The 27,742-nt window shown below is 41.0% G+C and overlaps 1 protein-coding gene across 2 annotated transcripts in view; it reads right to left on the reverse strand.

The window, feature by feature from the left end:
- The window catches only part of nup98 (nucleoporin 98 and 96 precursor), a 124,989-nt gene that overhangs the window by 47,648 nt on the left and 49,599 nt on the right, over nucleotides 1-27,742 (reverse strand). For both annotated transcript variants that reach the window (XM_076302395.1, XM_076302394.1), the window contains 10 exons: nucleotides 25,741-25,848; nucleotides 18,230-18,413; nucleotides 17,914-18,080; nucleotides 15,996-16,136; nucleotides 15,779-15,905; nucleotides 13,575-13,667; nucleotides 9,464-9,741; nucleotides 5,001-5,188; nucleotides 4,816-4,920; nucleotides 265-515 (listed from right to left, as the gene is read on the reverse strand). In XM_076302395.1, the coding sequence (XP_076158510.1) occupies nucleotides 265-515; nucleotides 4,816-4,920; nucleotides 5,001-5,188; nucleotides 9,464-9,741; nucleotides 13,575-13,667; nucleotides 15,779-15,905; nucleotides 15,996-16,136; nucleotides 17,914-18,080; nucleotides 18,230-18,413; nucleotides 25,741-25,848 (1,642 nt within the window). The remainder of the gene's footprint in view (nucleotides 1-264; nucleotides 516-4,815; nucleotides 4,921-5,000; nucleotides 5,189-9,463; nucleotides 9,742-13,574; nucleotides 13,668-15,778; nucleotides 15,906-15,995; nucleotides 16,137-17,913; nucleotides 18,081-18,229; nucleotides 18,414-25,740; nucleotides 25,849-27,742) is intronic.

A 27,742-nucleotide genomic window follows, 5' to 3' on the forward strand; every position in this document is an offset into this window, starting at 1 on the left:
AGGTTATTATTACAGCTACGTTGCTCCATAGGCTATGTGATGGGGTGTTGCTCCTCCTGTATACAATCTTTTGATGTCATTGTTCAGTTGTATACAGCATGAGTCTTCATAGTTCTGATTTCACACAAAAAAAGAACACTAACCGATACTTTCACCCCTATGCTGTTTTTTTTTGGTCTTGAGTGTGCTTGTAGTATGTTAACTAAACTAGGTGAATTCAAACAGCTTTATGACATTGGAAAGTTTACAAAAATGAACACAGACCGGCTGGGTGAGGGGACTTCTGTGCATCCTGTTCTTCCTGTAGCTCCTCTGGAATAGAGTCCTCCTTCATGAAAGTCTCCTCATTGATGGGGTCCAAGTAGGTGTTGTCATTTCTGTTTTCCTCCTCACCTCCAGTTTTAGATAAGTTAAAATCACACACCGTGCTCTGCTGGTCATGGGATTCTGGCAATGTAGGCGAATCTTCACCAACCATGTCTGATTGGTTCACTTCTTCAGACTCCTCTATGCAACTGAAGAAGCAGTATATCAGCATTTATAATAATGTAGGTCATCACATCTGAAGTTTGAATGGTTAATTAGAGCATTAAAAGTAAACTTGTTTAAACTAAAGCTGCAAAAAATGATTGATGGCCAGATTAAGCTCTCTGAGTATGCGCCTTCATCTAGCTTTTTTGTTCTAGTTCTATTTGTTCAGGGCAAAACCTTGCCATTTCAATATACAGTTATATTGATTTCATGTTGTTTTTCTCTTGACCAATATTGTTGTTCTGACTGAAAACGGCACTGCCACATGCCAAAAGGTTGTAAGACAATGTGGTAGAAACATGGAATCAGAAAAATAAGTGTTTTCCCATATTTTTTAAAATGTCTTTGAAAAATGGCGTGTCCAAAATGATTCATGACCTTTTTAAATAATCAATGGAAACGTCTTTATTTGCCATCAAAGCTCTCAAAATGGTTATTATAATACCTACCAAGGCTCTCCATGTTTCTACAATGATTGTAGACTGCAATTCTTTAACAGCAATATGGGTTTTGAGGCAGGAATGATTCTTTGCCATCATTCTGGCCTTGTGCTCACTTTTTTTATGAATTGAGGTTTGGACCACTCTAAAATGTTGCTATTGTTCGCTGTTAACCATTTCTTGCCTTGTTTGGCTCTATGTTTAGGATCATTGTATGGTTTGAATATGCCATTTTTCATAAAAATGTTAAAGCTGCAGTTGGTAAGATTTTTTGATCATATTAACTGAAACCGATACTATGCTCCGACAGACCAACATAAATCAGCCGGTTTTAGAAAAAAAACCTTCACTTCTACCTTCACCTAGAGCCTGTTATTTGTTTGGCAAAAATCCACAGCTCCCAGTTCTTCTGGTCCAATCAGAGCAGGGCTGTGTGAGATCTGACTGTCACTCACAGTCTGGTGCGCACTGACGAGCACAAACTCAATAGACCTCTCCAGAATATATCCCGCCTCCTAGCTTCCGTATCCATCCAACTTCCGGTCGTGGATTGTCTATGGGAAATAACATGGCGTTTTGAAAGATCGTACCTGTCAAACTCTGTAGGTGACAAAGTAGAAAAAGCTGCTGGGCAGATTGGCCTACACACTTCTGCCATCTAGTTTCCACTGGATTTTTTGATTTTCGGTGCCGTTTAAGAAATATAGTCTATAGTATATTACTTAAACGGCACCGACAATCAAAAAATCCAGTGGAAACTATATGGCAGAAGTGTGTAGGCCAATCTGCCCACCAGCTTTTTCAACTTCGCTACCTACAGATGTTTTACCGGTATGATATTTCGAAACGCCATGTTATTTCTCATAGACAATCCACGCCCGGAAGTTGGATGGATACGGAAGTTACCTAGGCGGGACTTATTCTGGAGAGGTCAATGAGAGGGTGCTCGGTGGTAGTGGGGGAGGGGCATGAGAGTTGTAAACATTCAAAACTTTGGCTAAGTCCCCTCAATCTGTCAGACTTGCCAACTGCAGCTTTAATTCCTGATACCATGATTCTAATGTATTGTCTTAAACCTTTTGGCATGTGGCAGTGTCATTTTCAGTCAGAACAAACATATTGGTCAAGAGGAAACCAACATTATATCAATATTTGCCAGGGATATGAATACTTTTTCCTAACTGTACATTTAAAGGAAAAGTTTGGTATTTAGAGGGGATGCATCCCCTCTATTGAAATCCGAAAACTTCTTCTTATTATTATTTTTCTTTTTACCTTTTTGTGCGCGCTATTCAGCCCAAACCGCTTAACGTACAAATTTGGTTCAAACACCGTTCCGTAGATCTTCCAAGGCTTTACCATCCTATCCGTTTCTCATTTTTGAGAAGTTTATACTTTTTGAGATATTTGTAATTAAAAGTGTATTTTTCCCCCATAGACTTGAATAGGGGCTGTGATGTCATAATAGAGCCAGCTGCGCTCGTTAAGTAGTTCTCAGAGCAGTTCCCAGGCTAATCAGAACACTGGCACAGGTGTCACCTGTGAGGAATTCAACTGTCTCAGCCTCTAAGCATACAATCTAGCTATACCTGAACTACACATCCTGTTAAAGTGTTTCCTGTGTGTCAAAATAAAAGTCCCAGCCATATCTCATGCATTCAGCATTATATCTCCAGAACGGCTTGACGTACATGCTTCAAATTTGGTACGAGTGTTTTTATGGACTCAAAGGTGAAGTGAGTTGATGTTGGAGGTTGAAGGTCAAATGTCAAGGTCAAAAACACCTTGAGTGTGATATCTCAAGAATGCCATGTCACACAAGATTCAAATTTGGTTACTCCAAAAGCACCTTTGCAGGTATCACAATTACCCTACCAACCAGCTAGCAGCAAGCTCAACAGCCCCACCAACACCCTAACCAGCAGATTGCATCCCCTCGTGTAATTCCTCGGAATTGCATTTCTAGTTTACACTTAAAGCCCGGTTTTCAGATAGTTTATGATTAAATAGAACGTTTAAGATTGAAATTTGGACACATGCTGCTGTCCTGAGAATTTTCAGTTTCTGTGGTAGCACCCCCCACCTCCACAACGCTGCATAGGTGCACTGGAACAATCCTTCCTAAAACGCATTAAACTTTTGTTTACAAAGACGTGAAACTCACCGAGTGGTCAGGGGTGTTCACTGATATTATTATTTTATCAGGAAGCTTCTCCAACACACATCCCCAACATACTTACAGCACACTGCCCACACACACACTACACACAGAGTCACTGCTCCACTCCCCTCCCGCCCACACACACATCTTCACTGTAATCACTCACATACATCATACGTACAGGACTCTGCTTGCAATAGTAAGTCCCTGCCCCCCCCCCTACATACACAGCACATTATTTCATCAGGAAGCTTCTCCAACACACATCCCCAACATACTTACAGCACACTGCCCCCCCCCCCCCAATACACAGCACATTGTCTCATGAGGAAGCTTCTCCAACACACATATTGCACACTGCCCTCTCCCCACATACACAGCACACTATCCCATCTCCCCTGTCATCCCCCCAACACACACACACCAAGACCCCTGGCAGTTGGGTTAGCCCCTTGAGCCGTGGATCTGCCCAAGGTTTCTTCCTTGGTAAGGGAGTTTTTCCTTGCCCCTGTTGCTCTTGGGTGCTCCTTGTTGGTGCCCCCCACCCAATCCCAATCCTCCCCCACCTTTTTTTATGCAGCCCTTGCCACTTAATCTACTAAACCCCTCTTCTACTGCACTTTTTACCCCCCCCATTAATGCACAAATAGGCTGACACCAGACATAATTTCACTGCATTTCTTACTTCCAGTAACTATATGCATGTGACAATAAACTTCCTTGTATCCTTGTATCCTTGATATGCTCACACAAAAATCACTGCAAAAGATGCTTTCCAACAGGTGTTTTACCATTCGTTGTAAAACTGTGGAGCTATTTTTCCAAACGCCTCACACTCTTACATTCACTCGTACATTCCTACCTTGAGAGCTTGAATAGTAGACACTCCAGCCCAGTTGGTGGCGATAATGCAGCTTGCACCGTACACACGTGCCAATTACAAGCAAACCACTGGCATTTCATTGAATTTTACGTAATGATTCACTTAGGCTATCATTCACATCGTGCAAGTTCCAAGACATTTTAGCATTAGCCATGGACGTGACAATAATTTGGATAGCGTAGCCTACGATACCACGACTGCATAAGACTACAGAAAGAGTACAAACAACCCAATATCCGTTTCCGGCGGCGGAGTAATACCGTACCTCACAGCACATCCAATACAAGTCAATGGAGTTGGACAAAAACTACGATAAAACCTGTTGGAAAGCATCTTTTGCAGCGATTTTTGTGTGAGCATATCAGTGAACACGCTTGACCACTCGGTGAGTTTCACGTCTGTAAACGAAAGTTTAATGTGTTTTAGAAAGACTGTTCCAGTGCACCTATGCAGCCGTTGTGGAAGTGGGGGGGTGCTACCACAGAAACCGAAAATTCTCAGGACAGCAGCACGTGTCCAAATTTCAATCTTAAACGTTCTATTTAATCATAAACTCTAAAAACAGGGCTTTAAGTGTAAAATACCGAACTTGTCCTTTAAAGATCCACCTTTTATCATTACTACCATTATTAGCCACCATAACTTGCTGTTTATACTGTTTTGTGGACAATGTTTTGCCCTCATTGAGATTCAAAAAAATCAACAGTAATATGCAAGATGCTTAAGATAATATATCCACACACATACAGCAGCTTCAGAGTTGAATTATAATAAATACAAATGGTAGCAGGACCACTGACCTTAGTGGATACTCTGGAGGTGACGCAAGGTCATCTACGTCCCTGTCCACAGCTGAAAGGCTGCTACTAGTAAGATTCTTCAGCACCAGCTTCTTGATGTTCTTCCTATAATCATGAGAGACTTGGATAAGCTGAGATTACTTGATATAAACAAACACAGGAATCTTTTAAAAATGTTTCTTTACCTAGGCACAAAGGTTCCATTGGTCAAGGAGGGCTCATCATCATCTAGTCCATCAAAGAGCACTGACTTTAAGGTGCCCGATGGAGTAAGTGCTTTTGGCCGTACCCGTGTTGCAGGTCTAGGGGTCAGCTTATAGTGGGTTGTTGTAACAAGAGCCTTTTGGGCAGCAGGATTGGTGGGTTTCAGGCGCTTTCAAAAGAAAGGGTTGGTAGATACAATCAAACAGTTCTCAATGAAGATGATAGAACATTTAGACATAACATAAAATTGCATAGGACGTGCAAGCTGCACTTTCAGCATCTAGAGAGATCTGCAGTCGGTTGCAGCAGTCAAGTGTTAGTTTGATTACAAGTTTAGGTCTAAGGTGTGTCTTAAACCTTACTTTGAAACAGTGTTACGGTCAGTTTCCACACAGCTAAACACCTCGCGAATTTCGGCCAGCGAAATTTTGCCTCGGGGACGTGACGGCCAAACCGATAACCGTTTGACTGCAGTGTCGAGCAAGTGATGGCAAGCGAGCTAATTAGGCTAATCAGCTAGTTCAAAAGTTTAAGTACTTAGTGGAGATATCCAGGGGTCTTTATGCCTCGACTAAGTTGATGTTGCCTATAAACAGCAATTCATGTTCATAGAAACAACAAGGTCAATAAGCCATAATATATTTCATATCTGTGTTGCAAGATGTAGTCTAGCTGTCTAGCTAGCAGGCTTGTGCAAAATTCAGAATTTTAGAATTAGCCTCCATTCAATTAATGAATTGGAACTTGAATTGAATTGGCTCCGCCCAAGAGGAATTTGAACTTGAATTGGAATTGGAATGACAGGAAGTGGAATTAAATTCAAGGCAATTCAAAGCAATTCCACAGTCACACAACAGAAATAATGTGTTGAATCTCATATACAAAAAAGGAAAAGTCAGGGTTGTCCAATTTATCAAACTATATTATATAACAATTACATAAAACAGTCTAGTTTTGAATGAAACACAACCTTATTGTATTCAAATAGTCATTTCCATTGAGCAATCCATTTCTCTAATTGAATCAAGTAAGGTAAGCGTGTACTGGGGGGAAAAGGAAAAGAGGGTTTGTCACATCTAAACCACAAAACATGAAATTAAACAAACTCATGTTTTCCTTTCAAACACAATGTTATTACATTGAACTGACATATTTTGAAACAGCAATGAATTCATCCAGAGTCATGTAAGATCAATCTGAAGCACCTAAGTACTGAACAAGTGTGGCAAATGAACACATGCGATGCCTTGCTGTCACCATCTGATTGTATTCCCATGAGCCTTTGTAAGAAGATAGTGAGATAATCACGCAGCTAACAGTGTTGGCAAAAGTTTACACAGGGGTTTTCTTGAAGAGGATTATGCTTAGAGGCAAGTAGAATATGGAGCTGAGTTGTATGTTATGCTTTGAGATGAACCATGCTTTGTTCCCACCATGATTCCGTATTGAACATGCACAAAAAATCAGTGGTTACATGGCACATGTTTTCAACCTCAATGAATGCGTCTGAATTCTGTGGCACAACATATTCAGCATGTTTCATTCTAAGACCTCATCTTAAGTCTTAAGTTATGTTCCTTTAACATTGATGTTGCAATACTAAGTAGCCTACATAATGCCTACTAAGCAGTACTAAGTATATCTGAATGCCTACTTTTCGTGCCGCCTGTATAACACAATTACGTTGAAATTACATACATACTTCATGTAAACTTAAACTCAATTTCATTGGAATTCCTTGATAAAAGCATAGATCGACATTGATAACCTAGACATTTAATTAAAGGGGTGGTTCAGGATTTTGGACATAGGACCTCATTTCCAAGTAAGCAAGTGTGATATTTATCAGTGGAGACCGTTTTCAACACGTTTCATCCAGTCCTTCTAATTGCAGAGTTCGCAGGTGCTAGGCTAGCGCAAGTCAACGGTATGTGTTAGCCTGCCACTAAAAACAGTTTTACCCACTCCAAAGTACACCTACACATTTGAATAAAGTTAAACTTTCGCCAACTTTGTTTCGCCTGCCTCTGCGATTCGCTGTCATTTCGCCCAACCAGGGTGTGGAAACCGACCGTTAAACTAGCGTTGCGGTCTTTTTCAGAGAAGCAGTAGCAGTAAACGTAGCCCACGTTAGTCTTCGCAACTTGTACTTTGTTAAATTTAAATGAGAAAACTGTTACCATTTAAATGAGATAACCATGTCAACATAACTTATGATAGACTTTACACATAAGAATAAGGAGGTGTAAAATTTAAGTCATAACTTCAAGGAAAGATCCAGAGTTAAAACAAACTAGGGGCTATTTATGGATGACAAGTTTGTTTGGGAGCAAAATTACATTAATAACAATAATACTCATTAACTATGTTTTGATGAGTACCAGTGTCTGCACAACATCAGTCAAAAAGGGTATGGTAATAAAGTTACAAAAACAAACACAAATTTACTGTCTGTTGGCTTATAAGCTAGTTGGTTAATTTTGCTTGCTAACTAACAAGCTAGCTAGCTCATATCTGGCTACATCTGGTGCAACAAAGGCATTGCTATGGAAATGTTGGTGCTGTAGCAAATTGTTGCACTGGTTTGAATCCAGTTTTTTAGAACGTGTGTGATGCAGCAAGTTGCTGGTTTGCCGTTGCAGCTTGTCTAGTCGTGAATCTTTGGTGTAAATTGGCTTTAAGGGCTTTGTGTTGTGCATGACAAATCACTATTTAGCCTAGAGAATCACTTTGCCATACTCACATACTTATAATGAATTTGTGTTTTGTAATTGTTTGGTTTTTTTTGCTTCATTTGTGAAGCGACCTTAGGTGTCTTGAAAGGTGCTCTATATGCAAAGTGTATTATTACACTATTATATTTATGACATGAGTTGGGAGGCCAGGGCTCCAGACTAACTTTTTGCACTGGCGCGCCTAACTTTTTTTCTTAGGTGCACCAGCACAAAAGTTAGGTGCACCCAAATTTTCAACCACATCGCATTTAACACCGTAGCAGGTTCACTTTTTATCCTTAATTACAGTCCTATATAGGTTGTCCTATGACTTATGATTTACAATTCTACAAGAAAAGTAACTTAATGAAGGGTTGGTGCTTTAAGTGCTCCACTGAGCTGAAATTTAAACTTAAAACATCTCAAGATGAATTAAATAAAAATAACAGTGAGTAGATTAACAGTGCACGTCTTTTAAGGGCTTCAAACTGCACATCTCATGGCTCAATGTCTTACATACTATCCTTAATGATCTTTATAGGCTTTGGCTAAACCAGCTCGCCAGGCTAGCATCTTCCATAGAAATGTATTTGAGCACAATTTAAAGAGATGTTCCAAGTAGCCTGGGGGATTTATATGTGATTTTGCAATGATGATTGCAATAATCATTTGACAGCCCCACAAGGCAATTTACTTTTTAATTTTAGTATTTTTAAATTTTCAATAAGAACATCACTATGGTTAATACAGTAACGAAATGGTAGGCCTATTATTATAGGCTATTGCAATGACTTGCCATGCTCGATCTAAATGTGTCCATTCAATTCACCGTACACAATGACCACAGTTATACATGCAGGGAATATTCGGGCTTTAAATGTAGCAGCGATATTCGGTTTGCGCCAAATACCGGATTAAATTGATTGATGCCATCAGCATGAGTTTACACAACTTGCGCGCAAAACGAATATTGCTGTTGAAAACCGGGTTACTCCCTGCATGTAACTGCGGTCAATGACGCACTCCTTTTCGCCGATATCTGTATCTCTGTCGTTCGGGAAGGCCTTGTATGCATTGTTCGCAATTTTAAGACGTCTTTTCATCTGCAATGACTCCTATAAATTTGGCGCAAGTGGCATTCCTGTACGTCGGGTTTACGCTCAAACTATTTTTCAGGTGAATAATTATTTCGGACTGAACTTGGTGAAGGGAAGTTTCACTAGGCCTATCGTAGGCAACGATAAACTTGATCATCATCTCGGGCTCGTCTGATCGGTTTGCTGCTGCCAGCCGCCGAAAGGCAGTGGGGAGAGGGGACATTTATCTCGGCCTATGTGACCACACTGTAATGCAACTGCATCCACTCTTTTTATCTGACGGGTCTCTGACCTCTCTCTCTCTGCAGCACACGCATTTTCAAATTTACACACAGGCACTGGGCCACGGCCAATCAGAGGGGAGGTCCCGCCCCCTTAACAATCTGATTTGTTTAAACCACGATATTGGCCAAATATGTGTCTGTTATTGAACCAAAGGTAGAGTTTCAATGCGGACACTTTTTCCTCTCTAGAATAGCTGGTCGCACCGGTGCGACCTGTGATTTTTTTTAGTCGCACTTTTGAAAAATTTAATTGGTCGCACTCTGGAGCCCTGGAGGCTGCATGTTATTCAGCATGAAATTACCCAAATGTGGATGAGCATTCATAAAAACTAACATGGTGTATCCTCACCTCCTCTTTCTTCTTGGGGTCGGACAAGGGATTCCGGAAAAGTGGGGAGTCACCAAAGGGAGAGTATGCCAGTGCATTTATTTGCTGCTGTAGAACTGCCTGCTGTGTTGCTGCTGCACTCGGGTCTGTGAGGGAAATGGGTTGCTGTGGGGCACCAAGGCCAAGAGAATTAGTGCCAGTGTTAAATGCAGAGGCTCCAAAAGCATTCACTGTACCTAAGGTAGAACCCAGCTTGTTCTGGTTATTTCCAAAGAGAGAAGTCTGTCCAGTGCCAACAGCTGCAACAGAAAAGAAGACATGGACAAAGGCTTAAAATAAACTTTTCATGTCTGCTTTCATTACAATTATATAACTTAAATGTGAGCAATAACATCAGTGTCCACTGATAATTACAGATTAATAGCAATTCACAATTTACCCCTTCCGAATTAACGACGAAGGCATTTATTAAATATGAATTGCCTTTAATATGGTGATATTGAATGTTAATATTATTGTTAATCTTTATCTTATCAATACGGAAGACGACCATGCATGTTTGTTTAATGCAAATGGAAAGACTGTAAGATCAGATAAAAATCAGATACCGAGTCATAACTAAAAGAAACTAAAAACTTTTATGTGGCACACCCAGGCCATCATAGGATTATTTAGAGTCAAAGGGCCCTATTTTCGCACTGGCGCATGGCGGAAAACTCGCCATTTTACCAGTGCAAAGTTTCTTTTTGTATTTTGCTCTTTCTCTTTTTTAAACAATGTGTCAAGGGGTGTGGCAATTAACAACCTAAGGAGGAGTCTGGCGCATGGTCTAAAAATTGCCATCTTACACTATCTAAAACGCATTACGCCACTGACCAAGAGAAACCATGGCGAGTGTTCATGTTATTTTAAAAGTGCATTATCAACAGTGATATGGGCGGGTGCACAACGGAGGGCTGGGGCGGTAACCACATTACCGCGCCTACCGCAGGTCTGAGTTGTTACAGTCATCACTGCAAAAACATTAATAATAAAACCTGTGAAACATTTCGGGGTTTCGACTTCATCCACCTGCAGAGGTCTTAAGCTGACTGCATAACGTGATCATATGAAATTCTAATCGTTTTCAACCATGACATATGTGACCCTGCAAGGCGAAACCAGTCGTTTTGTGCATGGTGCTTTTTTCAGAAAATCCACGATAAACAAACGTACAGGTTAAAAAAAAAATCGCATAATTCGACAGTATACAGTCTACACTTTCATATTGTGAACAAATTTCACGGATAAACATACATTTTGACTGTTAAACCCTTACTTTATTTAGGTGAAGATTCAACACATTAGCAGTCATTCCCTTTGTCCACGCCGCTATAAGGTTTTACGGTAGGGTACGGTACGGTAGAGCTAATTTACTCATTAGGCTACTCTTTACTCCTTACTCAATGTGTCAGCTCTATATCGTTCTTGGCAGATGTAACCGAATATGAATGTGAAAGACTTGCCTTTCAGGGCACGAACGGTCAAAAGCACGAACTTTTAGAAATATCCTGGCGTCATTTTAGGGACCAGGAGAAGTTTTCCATTGAAGTAGGCTAGCGCAGGGTTTCCCAAACTTTTCCACAACAAGGACCCCCTTGATGTGTTATTAAATACATTACGCTAATCCTAATAATTATTTTAGCCACAAGCACTTCGCGATGGAGCATACAGTGTGTAAAAATTGCATTTGGGGCTTTCTGCTATGAGAGCTATCACTCTACTATTATTCACAGTCATCATCATGGAAAATATAATGTTCAGATATGCGACAAATTATTATGATGGCATTGTATAACAACCCTCATAGTAATATGTATTTTTTACATTTTTCAAATGTATTTATTTGTTGCTTTTATTTTTCCTTCCAATTTGCTGAGGCCCCCCTGGCACCCCCCCAGGGGGCCCCGGCCCCCACTTTGAAAACCACTGGGCTAGCGCATTTTAAAAGAAGGCTAGGCTATACACAATCTGTGTACACAGAACTTCCTCTCTAGCCTGACGAGCCAGACCCACATTAAAATGTAGGGTCTGGGCACTCACCGTTCGCAGTGCTCAGTCCGAGGGGCTCGTGTCACACTGTTCGCCAACAGCAACATCCATCTTATTTGTTTTCAAGTAGCAGGGAATTCAAGCCAAACTGTTGGAACTCTGCCATCAATCATTATGTTAAGCCCACCTAATGACTCTACACGATTTCATTGGCCTGATTGAGTTTCGATTTCTGGAGCTCACAAGCCAACGGAGAGTTGCTAGACTAGCCCTGGCAGCAAATGTAATTTGCTGCCGCTAGGGGTGCGTCTAGATTTCTAGGCTACTTCCTCTCCCCTTACTTCCCCCAAAATACATTAATTATATTCTTTAGTGACACCTTATGACCGTCCCAGGTATTAACTAGGGGGCAGAAAAAGACTCATTGCACGGTTGGAACTATGGTTGAAACTGCATAGTCAGTCATCCGCTTCAAAGTCACACTAGTCACACTGGTTTCGCCTTGCAGGGTCACATATGCACAATTCCGGGTTGAAAACATGTCAGAATCTCAGAAATAATCACGTTATGCAGTCAGCTTAAGACGTCTGCAGGCGGCTACATGAAGTCGAATACCCCTATTGGGCTGCACATGTGTGCATGTAGTGTGTAATGTTGTGATGTGTAATGTGATGAACCATCTTATGACAATGATTCAAGGTTTTCAAAACAAAACTTCAAAACTTATCAAAAGATGAAGCAAACCTGACCTTTCACATTTGTGTTGGGGAGCGCAATGTTCCAACATGCGAGTAGGGGAGAACTGGCACAATGGTAACACTTTTCTATTCTCTCCGTTCAAACTCGATTTACACGTAAGACATAAGTTTTTTTAGACGTAAGACTTTGAAGAAGGAGTCATACATGTTTACTCCATGAAAGTTGAAAGAATTAAAAAAATATGTTCTATTTAACTTAACAGCGATATGTAGGCTAGTCTAGGACCTACCTTTGTTACAACCTGATGCAGCCATTAAAACGTGCTGTAGCCTACCGTTGTAACAGTAGCATAAGCGCCATGAATGTAACAGTTCTAAAATCGTGATAGCCTTTTTGATAAACTGTTTATTTCTTTAATTTCTGAAGAACTTGGTCCAGTGATCTTTGAAGTTGCTGCGGCTGTCTAAAATTGAAATGTCTGTGATGGCGGCACAATATTCATAATCACGGTCATTTCTTGCTTTCCAACCACGGTAAGAAAACATCCCAGCCCTAGCACAACGCACCATCCTTCCATCATCCATGAATGCGCACCAGCGCACATCCATGCAAAACATTACAAATGGCACGATTACAATGAGAAACGTAATTAGAATAAAGATATTACGAAATACATATCACAATGAGTAGTTATTCACCATCATTTGCAAATTGGTAATGACGGAGAGGCGAATATGAAGCACAGATGAAGACGTACTGTCACAAGATGTAAGCAACTCCTCCGCAGGATAAACGTTTTTTTATTCAGTCATTCAAACATTATTGGGGTAAGTGTTGCTTTTTCCAGGCTATGTTTTCGATGGTAACCCATTGTCAGTCAATAGTGAAAATAATTAAATGTGTATAACTGTTTTGTCGTTGACTAAAACCATGGTGAAACCATTAGTTTCACTTGGCCAATGAGTTCAAATAATAGATGAGTGCATATGCGTGTAGGCTATACTATGCTAGGTTTTAGTAAAGCATGGTTTACTGTTCCATACGGTCTCGCAAGAAGATTTCTTCAAATGCGCTGCTGACTACTAAAATACTGATGCATTCTTTGAAGTTGCGCTGTGCGCTGTTAAAGGGAATGTTAAAGGGAACCAATTCTCATTGGTTTAAATGATGTTACGCCCAAAAACACACCCATGACTGTTTAAGAAACCTAGGAACGCCTTGTTGTGTCATCCGCCCGACGTTTGATAACAAAAAAACTCCCAATGTGGACTGGTCATTCCACTTAATTTAAATAAGCTTTTCGCCAGTGACCATGCATTTTAGACTGTCAAGATAGGACCCAAAGTGTCCATTACTGACAAATTTGTGGATGCTATTGAATGAAACGAATATCTGCACAAACCTGCACCAAAGCCAGCACCAAGGCCTGTGCCTAGCCCACTCGCTGCAGTCTTGTTACCAAAGAGGCTTCCTCCAGTTGGGTTGGCACCAAAACCTTGACACATTGAAACAGAGAGCATGTTGGTCAAAAAACAAACTAGCCAGATCTTCGGGTTACTTGATGTTGTACCAGGCTGCGTTGCGTTGCAGACAAATGGATCCATAACAGCGTTAATTCCGATGTAAACATAGCAAATAACTCAAGTCGTTATATTGTAGCCTATTACTGGAGGTTTCTTTGGAAAGTTGAATCCGCAAGTTAAACATTTGCTTGTTTGTAGGCCTATACTAAGGCTGTGTATTGATGTTGTGACAAGCTATGTTGTTGTAAGAATGTGAAATGAATACATTTCAGAATAAGAGGCTTTTGCACAATAGCCAAAAGATAATAGTTTGCGAGGTGGAAAACAAGAGGAAATAATAGATTTTAAAATGTCCATTTAAATTGTAGCCTTATATAATGCATTAGTGTGCAATGTGCATTTTAAATCCAAAATAATAAGGAATGTGAGGAGGCTGCTATTAACTTTAAAGAGTGCATCTACAATCGAAACTGTATCAGCCTGTGACGCAAATTGAATAGCCATGCCCGGTATACGGATGTCTGCTTTAGTTGACAGCATGGTAACTAGATTTTAATCGGTCAATGGAAGCTGTCCGTTAATGTTCATGCTGATTCATGTCCGTTAATGTTAATGCTGATTCAGGTCCCTTGCATTGTGCAACTGCGAGGTCCATAGCACGCGCCCCACAGAAATGTTTCCTTTTGCGAATTGTGCTGGCGACCCAAATAAAATCTCCTGCGACCCACCCGTGGGTCGCGACCCAGTCTTTGGGAACCAATGCTCTAACACACCTTATATGTGATTTTGGGAACTCTGTGATTAATGGAAATGAAATATATGACGATCGAAAACTCATGAAAACGCACAATCTGGACATTTTATCTGGACATTTTATCATAACTCGGTTGCTGCTTTGGGTCGAATCAGTGACGCATGCATCAACAAGTCTGCACTTTCAATTTTTATCAATGGCACTTAAAAATTGCACTTTCAGTTATTTTCACGTCAGTTCGTGTTCCTGGTCAACATGCTATGTCATTTAAGCAATAAGCCCAGAGAGGCCGTAGGTTACACTGATTTTAGAGCAGCTAAGGGGTTGTTAGGCACAACGCGCTAGCGGAATCCGAGTGGCTTATTGCTTTTCTAAAGTGGTTACAACATATCTGGCTGTTGATTTTATAAAATAAAGGCACAGCAACGAGAAATGTAACAATTTATTCATAGATAATCAATTAATCAATCAATTCTTCCACTAAGAAATATGTATTTCCTCTATCAGAATGGTTGCCAAACAACGTTGAGATGCAGCTATTCCCAACTTTTGTGGTAGCGCAGAAAATACAGAACGGCATGCGGTCAAGGTGTGTTTGATCTGGATTTTACAACAGCAAAGAACGTGATTCAGCCGATCATAATCAAGGACCAGAACTATCTGTTACAGAAAATCCTGTTTGATGTGGTTGTTATTACACTGGCGGTAGGCAACAGTTATTATGTCAGGGCTCTACAGTGCGCCCATTTCACTCGCTGTTGATATTGTGGTGGGCCGCCACAAATAAGTCAATGAATGGGAAACACTGTCATTGATTAGACTATGTTGGGTTTTGTGGAAGAGAAAATTTACGGTTTTAGTAGTAGTATTGGGCAGTATGCAGTCAGATAGGTCACCATGGGAATATTTGGATTAGCTACAGGTGGATTCACAAATAAATAAATTGGCCTAGGGACCTACATTTGGCAGGATGGCCTACTTCATGTACAGGCTAAATGCAAATATGGCAATGCATTATATTATTTTACATTAACAAAATGTAGAAAAATAGAACGGACTGAAAATAAAGTAGGCACTGATGTTCTTTAAAATCTTGTTTCCTGTAAATGTTGTCATTCTTAATCTTCGCAATTGGTGCACTGGCATGTTTAACTGTTAGCTGCAGTGTAAAGTTACATTATGTGTAAGTTAAGTACAGAACTGACTGTGCCCCTAGATTTTTGTCAGTGCTCCTAAATTGCTCCTGGAAAAAAAATGTGTAGAGCCCTGTATGTTGATCGGTGTTACACACCCTTCTGCTAGAAAAGTTAGAAAAGACAATAGACTTACCAAAATTAGCAGTGTTTGTGTTATTGCCCAATGTAAGTGTAGGCTTGTTTCCAAACAGTCCAGGTCCAAAGGACGAGGCACTTGTTGTGGTTGTCCCAAAACCACCAGGTTTGTTACCGAACAAATTCTGTGACAAAACAAAACACGCACACATAAAGAACACTAATATTAAGCTACAACTCAAGCATTCAGATCAGATGTGCACTTTAAAGCTTACCTGTGCGCCAACGCTACCAAAGCCAGTGTTGGTCTGGCCAAAGAGCCCTGAACTTGCACCAAACCCTGTAGCTGTGCTGGTGTTTGCAGTGTTCCCAAACAGGCCTCCAGCCTGAGACACAGCTGTGTTACCAAACAAGCCCTATAAGAGAAATCAACAGAGAATTATGTGCATCTCACAAACTTTATTGTATATCTAACAATGCATTTCCACAAGCAAATACTGTTTCATTGCTCAGCAGTGGTAGATGATCACTAATTATAACTACACAGATCACCATGAGAATGAAATCAGTGCACATGAAATTTGGAGTTGTGTTGCCGCTCACATTGCAATTTAACAATGAGTCAGGTTATTATGGCCCGTCCAGTTTCTATTCACATATTATGTATTGTATTGATGTAGCCTATTTAAAACATTAACTTTCTTCCCAGTGTTTCCTCTTCCATTTTGTAACGGTGGCCACTGCTTCAGAATTAGGGCAGACTATTGAGAGTATTGTCTGGTAATAATTTAGGAACTAAAGAAAGGCCCATCTTCTGTCTGACTCACGTTACCTCATTCATTAAACCACATGTCACTGCTTGAACATAGTTCACGTTGACAATGGAGAAAACATTTAGCCTTCTTGGATTCTGACAGAAATTAAGTTTCGTGCCAACATGTTGTAAAAACAAAACCACAGCCTTTATTTGGTGCAAATATCCTTAACTTTGGTTATAGTCCACGATTCACATTACTAGGTTATCAAGTATCAAGACTCTCCAAGTTTCATTTTTGCTGTTGTGAGCTAATAGTGCGATATGGGAAATACATTGAGAACGATCAGCTACAGAAGTGAATGGATTTTCCTTAGCCTGTGCTACACCTTTTCACCAAGTTGTGCAAAAATTGTACCAGTAGTTTTTGCAATGTTGACAAACATGCGTAGCACATGAACGCTCTTGATAGCACATGCCAGTAACACCTATAAAAACAATATATTTATAGAATAAAACTAGACAGGTACCTCGGATTAGCATTGCTGTTTATTGTTAAACTGCGGTCAGCACAGGGCATTTATAGCCTAACATGCATCAGGACAATATTGTGCATCTGTCCTAATTCTGAAGCAGTGGCCACCGCTACAAAATGAAGAGGAAACGCTACAGAAGAAAGTTAATGTTTTTACAATAAACTAGGCTACATCAAGACAATATGTGGAGTGAAACTGGACAGGCCATAACCTGACTAGTTCTACTTATTGTTAAATTGCAATGTGAGCGGCTGCCAGTGGGAGGATATCTGCAGGATAATTTAAAAGGCAATCGCAACTACATTACGCGTCTGCCCTAATTTTGATACCATGGCGGCATTATTTTTGCTGTGACGGGCCACCATCCCAAAATCAACTTGGAGGAAGGTGATGTGATGGTTCAATTCTAATTGGATGACCATATAGAAACTGAAATAGGTCAACTGTCAAACTATACTCTCTAGATTCTAGTCTCACAATTATCTGCGTTGAAGTACAGAATATCTTGTGAAAGCACATTAAAGCGATACTGCACCATTTGGGGAAATACACTCATTTTCCACCTCCCCTCATTTTCCACCTCCCCTCGAGTTAAACAATTGAGTTTTACCTTTCCCCAGTTCATCCAGCCGTTCTCGGAGTCTGACAGTAGCACCTTTAGCTCCAGCTCATTGAATCAGATTAGACCGTTAGCATCTCTGCTATAAGCTAACAGTCTAATCTGTTTCAATGAGCTGGAGCTAAAAGTGTTACTGTCAGACTCAGAGAACGGCTGGATGAACTGGGGAAGGTAAAACTCAATTGTTTAACTCAAGGGAATGTGGAAAATGAGTATTTCCCCAAATGGTGGAATATCCCTTTAAGTGCAAATGTCCAAGTTCTACATTTTCAGTGGCTGCTTACCATACTGCTGGTGTTGGGCTGTCCCAAAGTATTGGTATTGCCAAAAGAAAACCCAGTAGTTTGTGTTGTTGTAGCTTGGCCAAAGGGCTTGAAGAGACTGGCAGTTTGTTGGGGAGGTGGCTGCTGACCAAAAAGACTGCCTGATGCTGTACCAAAACCACCTGTACCTGCCAAGAGTGCATAATGACACACTATTACAAAGTATATCATCAAAGTACATGTTAATCAGAACAATTAAATCATTATTGAGCTTTAGGGACATATCACAAATGAGATTTCTGTTTGTGCACAAAAAAGGTGGAAAATGAATACTAACTAGTTCCAAATGTGGTCTTATTCTGTCCGAAGGAGAAGCCTGTATTGTTTGCAGAGGAGCCAAACAGCCCAGCAGCTGTGCTGGGTGTAGCAGCAGCGGCAGTCCCAAACAGACCTCCAGTACCAGCGGTCATAGGGTTGGAGGGACCCTTCCTACCCGCCTGGTAATCTTCCAGTCTGAGTTCCTACAATAAACATGGCAATATTATTATTATTATTTTTTTAAACAGCATGCCAAGATTCACTTTTAGGCCAGTGGAAACAAAAAAAATACAACCAAATCTTTAAACCCTAGCTAACTCTCCACTTGCACAATTATTTCCAAACGAATGTAATATTACGTAATATGGGGGGGCAGCCGTAGCCTACTGGTTAGCGCTTCGGACTTGTAACCGGAGGGTTGCCGGTTCGAACCCCGACCAGTAGGAAGAGGCTGAAGTGCCCTTGAGCAAGGCACCTAACCCCTCACTGCTCCCCGAGCGCCGCTGTTGTTGCAGGCAGCTCACTGTGCCGGGATTAATGTGTGCTTCACCTCACTGTGTGCTGAGTGTGTTTCACTAATTCACAGATTGGGATAAATGCGACCAAATTTCCCTCACGGGATCAAAAGAGTATATATACTTATACTTACTTATACTTATTATTTATTTTGATATGAGAGTAGCCACTAATAACACCTTACTTAAATTGGAGTCATCCTTGCGTGCCCACCACCAACTAGTTTATCACAAACAAAGCTTCTTGTCCGGCAACTAGATCTAGTCAGGCAACTAGATCTAGTAACTAACCATAGAATATGAGCAAAGTGTCTTTTTGGTTGCTGCTGTCTTATGCAGTATGCACGTCACATGATCATGGTGCCACCTACATATTTGATATTAGCGCTGCACTATTATGGTCTAAATGATTATCACCATTATTTTGGTCAATATCGAGATTACAATTATCACTATTATTTAAACATTTTATAGACAAACATATTTGATATTGCAGTGTTATGTAAATCAGACCTATTATCTGGCTCACTACTGCACTGAAGATCCCAAATCAGAGATGATCTAAGGGAAGAGAGACAGCACTCAAAGAATATTTCATAGAAATGTACAGGGACAGTTTGCAATGCCAATAGGCAGTTGCCTACATGTATCCTGCCCCTTCCTGTGATGTAAGTAACCAACCGCATTGCTTTTGCCTTCTGTTTTCTTCCCCATCACCATAGTAACAGTCATGTCTCAATTGTTGGTGCAGGTGCATTCTTTATGTTAACATAACAAGAATAACATGATTATAACGGGATTTGGGCAGAGCTGTAGTCAAGACCAGGTCCAGGACCAGTCAGGACCTTGTGGGTAATTTCACAATCAGGGTATGCGCTTTGTTTCAAAACCATCTAAAAATGTCGTTGTTTGGGTTTTACACATTCAATGTCTTCATATAATGGGGTCCCGTGTCCATGTACCAAATTTGGTTTTGATACATGAAAGCGTCCCTGAGAGATGATCTACTTCCTGTTTGGTGGCTATGCCACCAATTTTGTTTGTCTATGACGGACGAAGCTTTCAAAAATAAAAGATCTTTCAGGTAACTTTTGTCAGGCTTGGTCTTTAAGATCATGCACATCAAGTTTCGGGAAGATCTGACAAAATTTGCGACCTGTGAAAGTTTAGTTTCACTTTCAATTAAATCCAACATGGCGGAAGAACGACATGGGTCAGTGACGCCATCTTCAGTTTCACACTACACCGGTTCCAGTAGGACGTTCCAGAGTTGGACCGGTGGCGATATCTCAAAAGATCTAGGAGCTGGCCAAAAAAGTGGGCTAATGGGAATAATAAAAATAAGATTCGGAACTTAAGAACATTAGTGTAATGCATTCAGCATGTACACTAATTAAGGTTTTTGTGGCAAATGCACCAATTTCTAAAAATATTCTTGTGTAATTTGTTTTGCACTGAATAGCCATGACACTTTTAAATGATTGCTTGCCGCTCATTGAAAGGTTCTGATGTTGGACAACTGTAAAACTTTTGGATATATCTTGATTGAACTGTATCTGATGGACTGTTAAACATTTGAGTTGGAGTGGACATTTTGGTGTTTCTTTGTGTAAACACAGATAATTAATATGTTACTTCTAAAATGGTGACACTGTTTTTCCCAAACACTTTTTTGAATAAAATTAGGGTATCACAGTGCATGTTTTCATAGGTGCATTATTATGCTATTTTAATTGCATTTGTAATCACAATTGTAATTTCAATCTACTGTGCTTTTGTTAGCACACATTTTGTCATTAATACTGACAAATGTTACCCTTGACCCTGCCTTTACTCCAGTCCAGATAGTCACGTAAGTCGGATCATTATATGCTCCAAGATCTACCTCCTACTGCTGCAATCATGGAGATAAACAACAGTTCTGAATGATGCGGGAAGAAAAAAAACTGCCAAATATTTTTTTATTTTACACGGTCACTTGTTCTGTTCAATCGACATGGAATTAAAATATCGTAGACTTTTGAAATCAGACCTGAGTGAAATTCATACTCAAGAGACATTCTTTTTAGTGCTGCCACTAACGGTTAATTTTCTAATGACTAATTTTTTGAATAATCAACTAATCTAAATGACAAATTTTTTAAAAATCAAGTGTTTGTTATTTTGTTGAGTCCATTTTATTTTGAACTAAACAAAACATAAAATGTCACCTGTGCCAAACAATTTCACCTTAACCTTCACATCAATATCGGCCTACTTTTGTTAGAAGCTCATTAAGTAAACTGTTGTTAGAAGCTCATTAAGTAAACTGTTCAAAAACATTATGTATTAACCTTGACCTGACCTTGTGACAGCACGGAAAGACGGCTGACAGGAGGGAATAGACCCCGCCAGGGCTACAATGGGTTAGCAGCTCATTGTGGCAGTAGCCCAGGCTTCACTAAGCTATGGGCTGCACCCTACTAAGCTACAGTACGACATAATGAAAAAATACCCCTAGAGTCAGCGAGAGCAGGGGCGGAAGATGACTCACTTGTGATAGACATGGTTACTGACCCTGGAACGAATTTGATTACGAGTAAGGAAAACATGTTTGTGGAAGCCACTAGTTCAGAGAAAACTGAGAAAAAGCTGCAGATGTGTGTGTGTGGTTGGCAGAAGGTTACAAGTCTAAAGGGCCTGAAAATTCATCAAGGGAAAAAGAAGTGCTTGGTAGAGGGAACACAGGGTCCCCGCATTGATAGCTATTTCTTAAGAAGTGCATCAAGTCAGTCGGTTGAAGTCCAGCGACAGGAAGAAACCCACAGTTCGCAGGACATCAGTACCCCTGTTGTTGAGGTAGGTTCTAGCACTGAGGCAGAGAGAGAGGCCAGTCAGCCAAGGAGGGAGAAGATTAATGGTCATAGGCCTGGGGTTAGATGGCCAGGCGCAGCAGAATGTAGAATGTGGGAAGATGTTAATAGTGATTTGGTCAGTATCCTGGGTCAGCTCAAGGGGACGGCTGAAAGCAAATTAGAGAAAATGGGAGACATTATTTATAGCTATGGTAAGGAAAGATTTGGAACTATTGAGAGAAGGACAAAACGGCTACATGAGGTAGTTAAATCTAGGCGCCAGCAGGAGATAGATAAACTTATCAAGGAGAGGAGGCAGCTTAAGAAGCAGTGGAGAAAAGCTACAGATGATGAGAAGGAAGGTATTGACTGTCTACAGGCAGATGTGAGGGAGCGGTTAGTAGTGCTAAGAAGAGCTGAAAATATTAGGAAAAATAGGAAGAAGAAATCACGAGCCCGACTAGCATTCTATAAAGACCCATTTAAGTTTGTTAAGTCTTTATTCGTAATGCAGAAGAGTGGTAGTCTTTTGGAACCTAAGCAGAAGCTTGAGGAGTATTTAGAGGGAGTGCACAAAGATAGGGAGAGGTTCAGGGAGATGGTACTTCCTGCTGATATCCCACCTATTGGTGAATTAAGTAGCCAATGCGACGATAGTCCACCAAGGTGGAAAGAGGTGCAAGAAGTAATAAAACGTGCAAGGGCCTCTTCAGCCCCGGGACCTAATGGAGTGCCCTACCGGTTGTATAAGAGTGCACCAGATGTTTTAAGATTTTTATGGCAATTAATGAAGATAGTTTGGAAAAAGCAGAGTATTCCCAAGGCTTGGCGGAGGGCTGGGGGAATATTTATTCCCAAAGAAAAGGACGCAGTGGAGATTAATCAATTTAGGCCAATTAGTCTACTGAATGTTGAAGGGAAGGTTTTCTTTAGTGTGGTGGCACGGAGACTGACAAATTACCTTGAAAGGAATAAACTAATTGATACCACGGTGCAAAAAGCTGGAATTCCTGGCTTCTCCGGGTGCTTAGAGCATACCAGCATGATTTGGCACCAAATTCAATTAGCAAAGCGTGAGAAGAGAGACCTGCACGTTGTGTTCTTGGATTTGGCTAATGCTTTTGGGTCTGTGCCGCATAGTCTGTTGTGGGAGGCCTTTGATTATTTCAGAATCCCAGGTAGCATTAAAAGCCTAGTAAAAGCATACTTTCTGGATATTCAATTATGTTTTACTACAGCTGATTACACCACAGGTTGGCAACAACTTGAGATAGGAATCATGGCCGGATGTACCATATCCCCATTTGCTTTTACAATGGCAATGGAGGTCATTATTAGGGCCTCAAAATGGGTAGTGGGTGGGGAGAAGTTGCAGGGAGGGCCACGCCTCCCCCCGATTCGGGCTTTCATGGACGACATGACAACCTTGACGACAACCGTTCCATGCACCAACAGGTTGCTGGGTAAGTTAAATAGTAATCTGCAATGGGCCAGAATGAAGGTGAAACCAAGTAAGTCTAGGAGTCTCTCAATTATTAAAGGGAAGGTAACAGATAAGAAGTTTGCTATAAATAAGGAGGTGATTCCCACAGTTCTGGAGAAACCAGTGAAGAGCCTGGGAAGGTGGTATGATGCAAGCCTTAGTGATAAATCACAGGTTGAAGACTTGAGACAGGTCACTAGGCAAGGTATTGCAAAAATTGACAAGTCGGGGCTGCCAGGTAAGCTCAAGCTGTGGTGTTTGCAGTTTGGTTTGTTGCCTCGGCTAATGTGGCCATTGACAGTTTATGAAGTTCCTCTGTCAAAGGTAGAGAGGTTGGAAAAAATGATCAACTCCTTTGTCAGAAAATGGCTCGGAGTCCCACGCTGCTTAAGCAGTGTAGCCTTGTATGGGAAGGGTATTGTAGAGTTGCCAATATCTAGTCTGACAGAGGAATTTAAGTGTGCTAAGGCTAGATTGGAATTGACTCTTACTCAGTCCAAGGACCCAGTGGTGAGGAAAGTTGCACCCTCAGTTAATGCAGGGAGGAAGTGGAACCCAGAGCAGGCAGTTAAGCAAGCTCAATCAGCATTGAAGCATAGAGATATAATGGGCCATGTGCAGCACGGGCGGGGGGGTCTAGGGGTGGGTGCAAGTAAACCCTTGTGGAGTAAGGCTTCTGCAGGAGAAAAGAGGAAAATGGTAGTGGAGGAAATGCATAGACAGGAGGAGGCTGTAAGATGTACTAAGGCAGTGTCGCAGGCAAAACAAGGGCAGTGGGTGAACTGGGAAGGGGTGGAAAAAAGACAGATTAAATGGAAAGATCTATGGGGCATGGAAGCTAGTAAGATCAGATTTATGTTAGGTGCTACATATGATGTGCTCCCATCTCCCAAGAATTTAAGTCAATGGTTTGGTGAGGATGATAAATGCATACTTTGCTCGTGTGTGGGCAGTCTCCACCATATCCTATCAGGATGCAAGGTAAGTCTCACCCAGGGGCGGTATACGTGGCGTCATAACCAGGTATTGAAATGTGTGGCAGCGGCAATAGAGGATAAAAGAAGAGAAGTCAATTCATTAGCAGCTAGTAAAGGGGTAAGGCAAATTAACTTTGTACGTCAGGGGGATAAACCTTGTTCCGCGAAGGCCAGGTGCAAAACCGGCCAGTTGAAAAATGGGGCGGGCTGGGAAATGAAGGTTGATCTTGGCCAGCAGATGGCGGTACCTCCACATATAGTGAGTACTAAGCTACGTCCTGACGTAATTCTATGGTCGGATTCAGAGAAGATAGTTTACTTCATTGAACTCACTGTTCCTTGGGAAGACAGAGTGGAAGTGGCCAATGAGCTGAAGAGAGCTAAATATACTGAAATAGCAGAGGAGGCAGCTAAGCGAGGTTGGAGTGCACGATTAAGGCCTATTGAAATCGGTGCACGTGGGTTTGTGGCCAGATCTGCTATTGGCTTGCTGTCTGAATTGGGCATTTGTGGTCGAAGTCTAAGGCAGGTGGTTAGTAACATGTCCTTAGCAGCAGAACGGGCAAGCGAATGGTTGTGGGTAAGGAGAAGTTACCCTTCCTGGGGCGCAAGCTAAGGTAAGCTAACTGGCTCATTTGTTTTGGTCGTGGGTAAGGAGAAGTTACCCTTCCTGGGGCGCAAGCTAAGGTAAGCTAACTGGCTCATTTGTTTTGTGTTTGTGATGGACTGTGCCTAGGTTGATGGTACTTGGCTAAGGTTCTTTATGGTTTATGGTTCAGTCCACATCAACGGGACGGACCGACCTAGCCAACTTAAACCATGCCTAGGTTGGTTAAGGGTATTTGGATGCTTGTTGTGGTAATATGGGGCAGCATGGGGCGTAAGCTAACTGCTAACTGCTGGCTAATTTGTTTTGTGTTTGGGATGGGGCCTAAGATAATGGGCTAAGCTAACTGGCTAATTTGTTTTGTGTTTGTGATGGGCTGTGCCTAGGGTGATGGTACTTGGCTAAGGTTCTTTATGGTTTATGGTTCAGTCCACATCAACGGGACGGACCGACCTAGCCAACTTAGACCATGCCTGGGCTGGTTAAGAGTATTTTGAGTATTGGATATTTCAATGTGGTAATATGGTGGTAGCATGGAGGGGAGTGTCTCCAGGACGCTGGTTTCACTGTTAAGCCTTCATGAGGTGTCGTGGGCCTAACTTAACGAAACATCGGTGAATGAGGGTGCCCACTTGATAACCCCAATGACATGCCGCATACTATATAGGCTACTGCTGTTGGATAGGCCATTTGCATTGTGCTTGTGACCATTTGTTGGCGGATTTGTGGGTAGTGTGCTTTTTAAAGTTAAACTTGAGCAGGGGCTTCTGAATGTGTTTTTACCTTGGATTTTGGCACAAGGGATTTTAACATCTAATCCTGTGTATTAATGTAACACATAAGTATGATTATGCCACCGCCCCTAAATCTAAGTAGCCTGTTGAACATCCAGAGACAGTCACTGTACTTCTCAAGAGTTAATAAACAGTACAGACTAGCTCGGCGTTTCTTTAATAATCATATACGGGATACCAAAAATAAAGACGGTCAATAGTAAACGATGACTAAAATTTTAGTCGACTAAAACAAAATGCTGTTGACTAATTTTCATGGTCAATTATGACAACTAAGTAGACTAATTGCGGCAGCACTTATTCTTTCAAAGATTTCTTACTTCCAAAGATTTGTTCTCATACTCCTTCATGGCTGTGATGCATTGGTGTTTTGTGTTGATACTGGTTGTCACTCCACCTTTGACCATGGTGTCACTTCCTGTTGGGGGCTGAAAAAAGGAAATAACCAGTCATTAAACAGAATATAAAAATCACAATTTCTAACAAACTCCCACCCTGGAATGGTTCTTGTCCCAATACTATTTTGGCAGTGGATTCTATGCAAGGAAGGTCTTGTCAACCTTTTAACAAAAGAGCAGTATTCCAAAATATTGGATAGCAGGTTTACCAGGGGAGTACTTTTGTTACCCTTCCTAAGGATAAAGGAGGACCATAGCCAGCCTAATCCATCAAATAATGTAAAAAAAAAAATCTATAACTCACGGATTACCGAATCTGTCCATGGGATAAATGGAAAAAATTAAAAATCTCTAATAAACCTAACATTAACACTCCCAACGTACACCATTTAAGAAGGTTGCTATTTCATGTATAAAGCACATGATTGCACAAGCTTCGTGGGGTGTTTCTAACATAGAGTCCTGTTGTTTGAGGTCACCAATTACTGTTGGTAAGGGGGGAAACAAAACAAAACAAAAAAACAAATCGGTGCTACATAGCTTGAGTTATCCTGCTAGTGGCTAGTGCAGCCAAGCAACTACAAAGCTATGCTATGGAAGCAGATTTTAGACTGGTAACACTGAAAATGTCAAAGTGCTGTCCAACATGAAAGGATCCTTACTAGACAGCACAATGCCTGTTTAACTCAGTAATTGTGAAGAAACAGTATAAATCCAGTCTGTTAAGAGGCACAAACGTCTAAAATGGCTTAAATCTATATTCGCTCTGAGGACATTTACTACCCTGATATGGTGGGGGCGGAAGCCAGGCTGGAACTTCGCAAAATGCAGGTGGCATTTTAAGTTATTTAAAAATGTTGCCTAAAAAGGAGAGGTTTGAGATTGGCCTACTTTTTTAAGTAGATCAAGTATATCACACCTTAATGTTTAGGTGATATTAGCCACGCTTTCTGTGGCTATATTTATAAGGCCATCAATAGTGGAAAAGAGCATTCTGTGGATATTTTGGGTTTAGCAATGAGCTTTGATTAAAAAAAAAAAGCTTGTCTTGCCTTCCTTCTTGCTTTGTTGAATTAGGATAATCTCTTTGAAAGGATCGTAGTGTATTTACATTTAACTTCAGTAGTTAAGAAATACATGCTGTGCTATCCACTAATACTGATAAAAAAATCTAATGTGATTTGCAAGCCATCTTGGCTATATTTTATTTATAGTATATGGATTTAACCAAGGGATGTGGAAAGTTGTATCCGTCAATACTAAAGAGGAGTTCAATGACAAGACAGATTTAAATAAAGGAATACGCCACCCCTAGGTGAAATTGGGTCACTCCCCGCAGTCCCTAGAGTTGGATGAGTGAGCCAAAGCGTTTTATAGCAGACCCAGCAATTGTCCTAATCTAGAAATGGCCCGGTTAGCTTTAGCTTAGCGTAGTCGCTGTAATCAGGCGATATCAGATAGCGTGTCATTGCAAAAGTGAATCAAATAACTCAAGATTTTTTATAATTATTTCTCGTAACCTGTACATTCACATCGAGTACAAATATCAATGCAAACTAGACTGCATTTCCGGCGGGAACTGCGAAAGTGTGCTTGCCCTGGTCCGGTCAGCAACGTGAGCACACAGTGGCATACGCTATGCTGAACCTGGCTTGATCCAGGTATTGTAACAGTGCCTTTCAGTTTTGGAGCAGTGGCAATATCTCAAAAGCTCTAGGAGAGGGCTATTCAACTATTGGCTTGCGGGTTGAATGCGATTCGTTGGATTTTACCTTTGGCCTGCCTTCGAATTTAGCTTCTATGACTGAGATCAAATCAATAAAATAAAATGACAGCAGTGATTGGCTGCAAAAATAAATAATGTCACGCGTCTTGCACCTCTCAAACTGGGCTATCAGGTAACCTACAGAGGAATTGAAATTAT

The sequence above is a fragment of the Alosa pseudoharengus genome, unplaced genomic scaffold (genome assembly GCF_046254945.1).
Source record: "Alosa pseudoharengus isolate Yale_2024_CS ecotype anadromous, Long Island Sound unplaced genomic scaffold, YU_APseudo_1.1 YU_APseudo_1.1_scf_23, whole genome shotgun sequence".
Classification (NCBI taxonomy): domain Eukaryota; kingdom Metazoa; phylum Chordata; class Actinopteri; order Clupeiformes; family Clupeidae; genus Alosa; species Alosa pseudoharengus.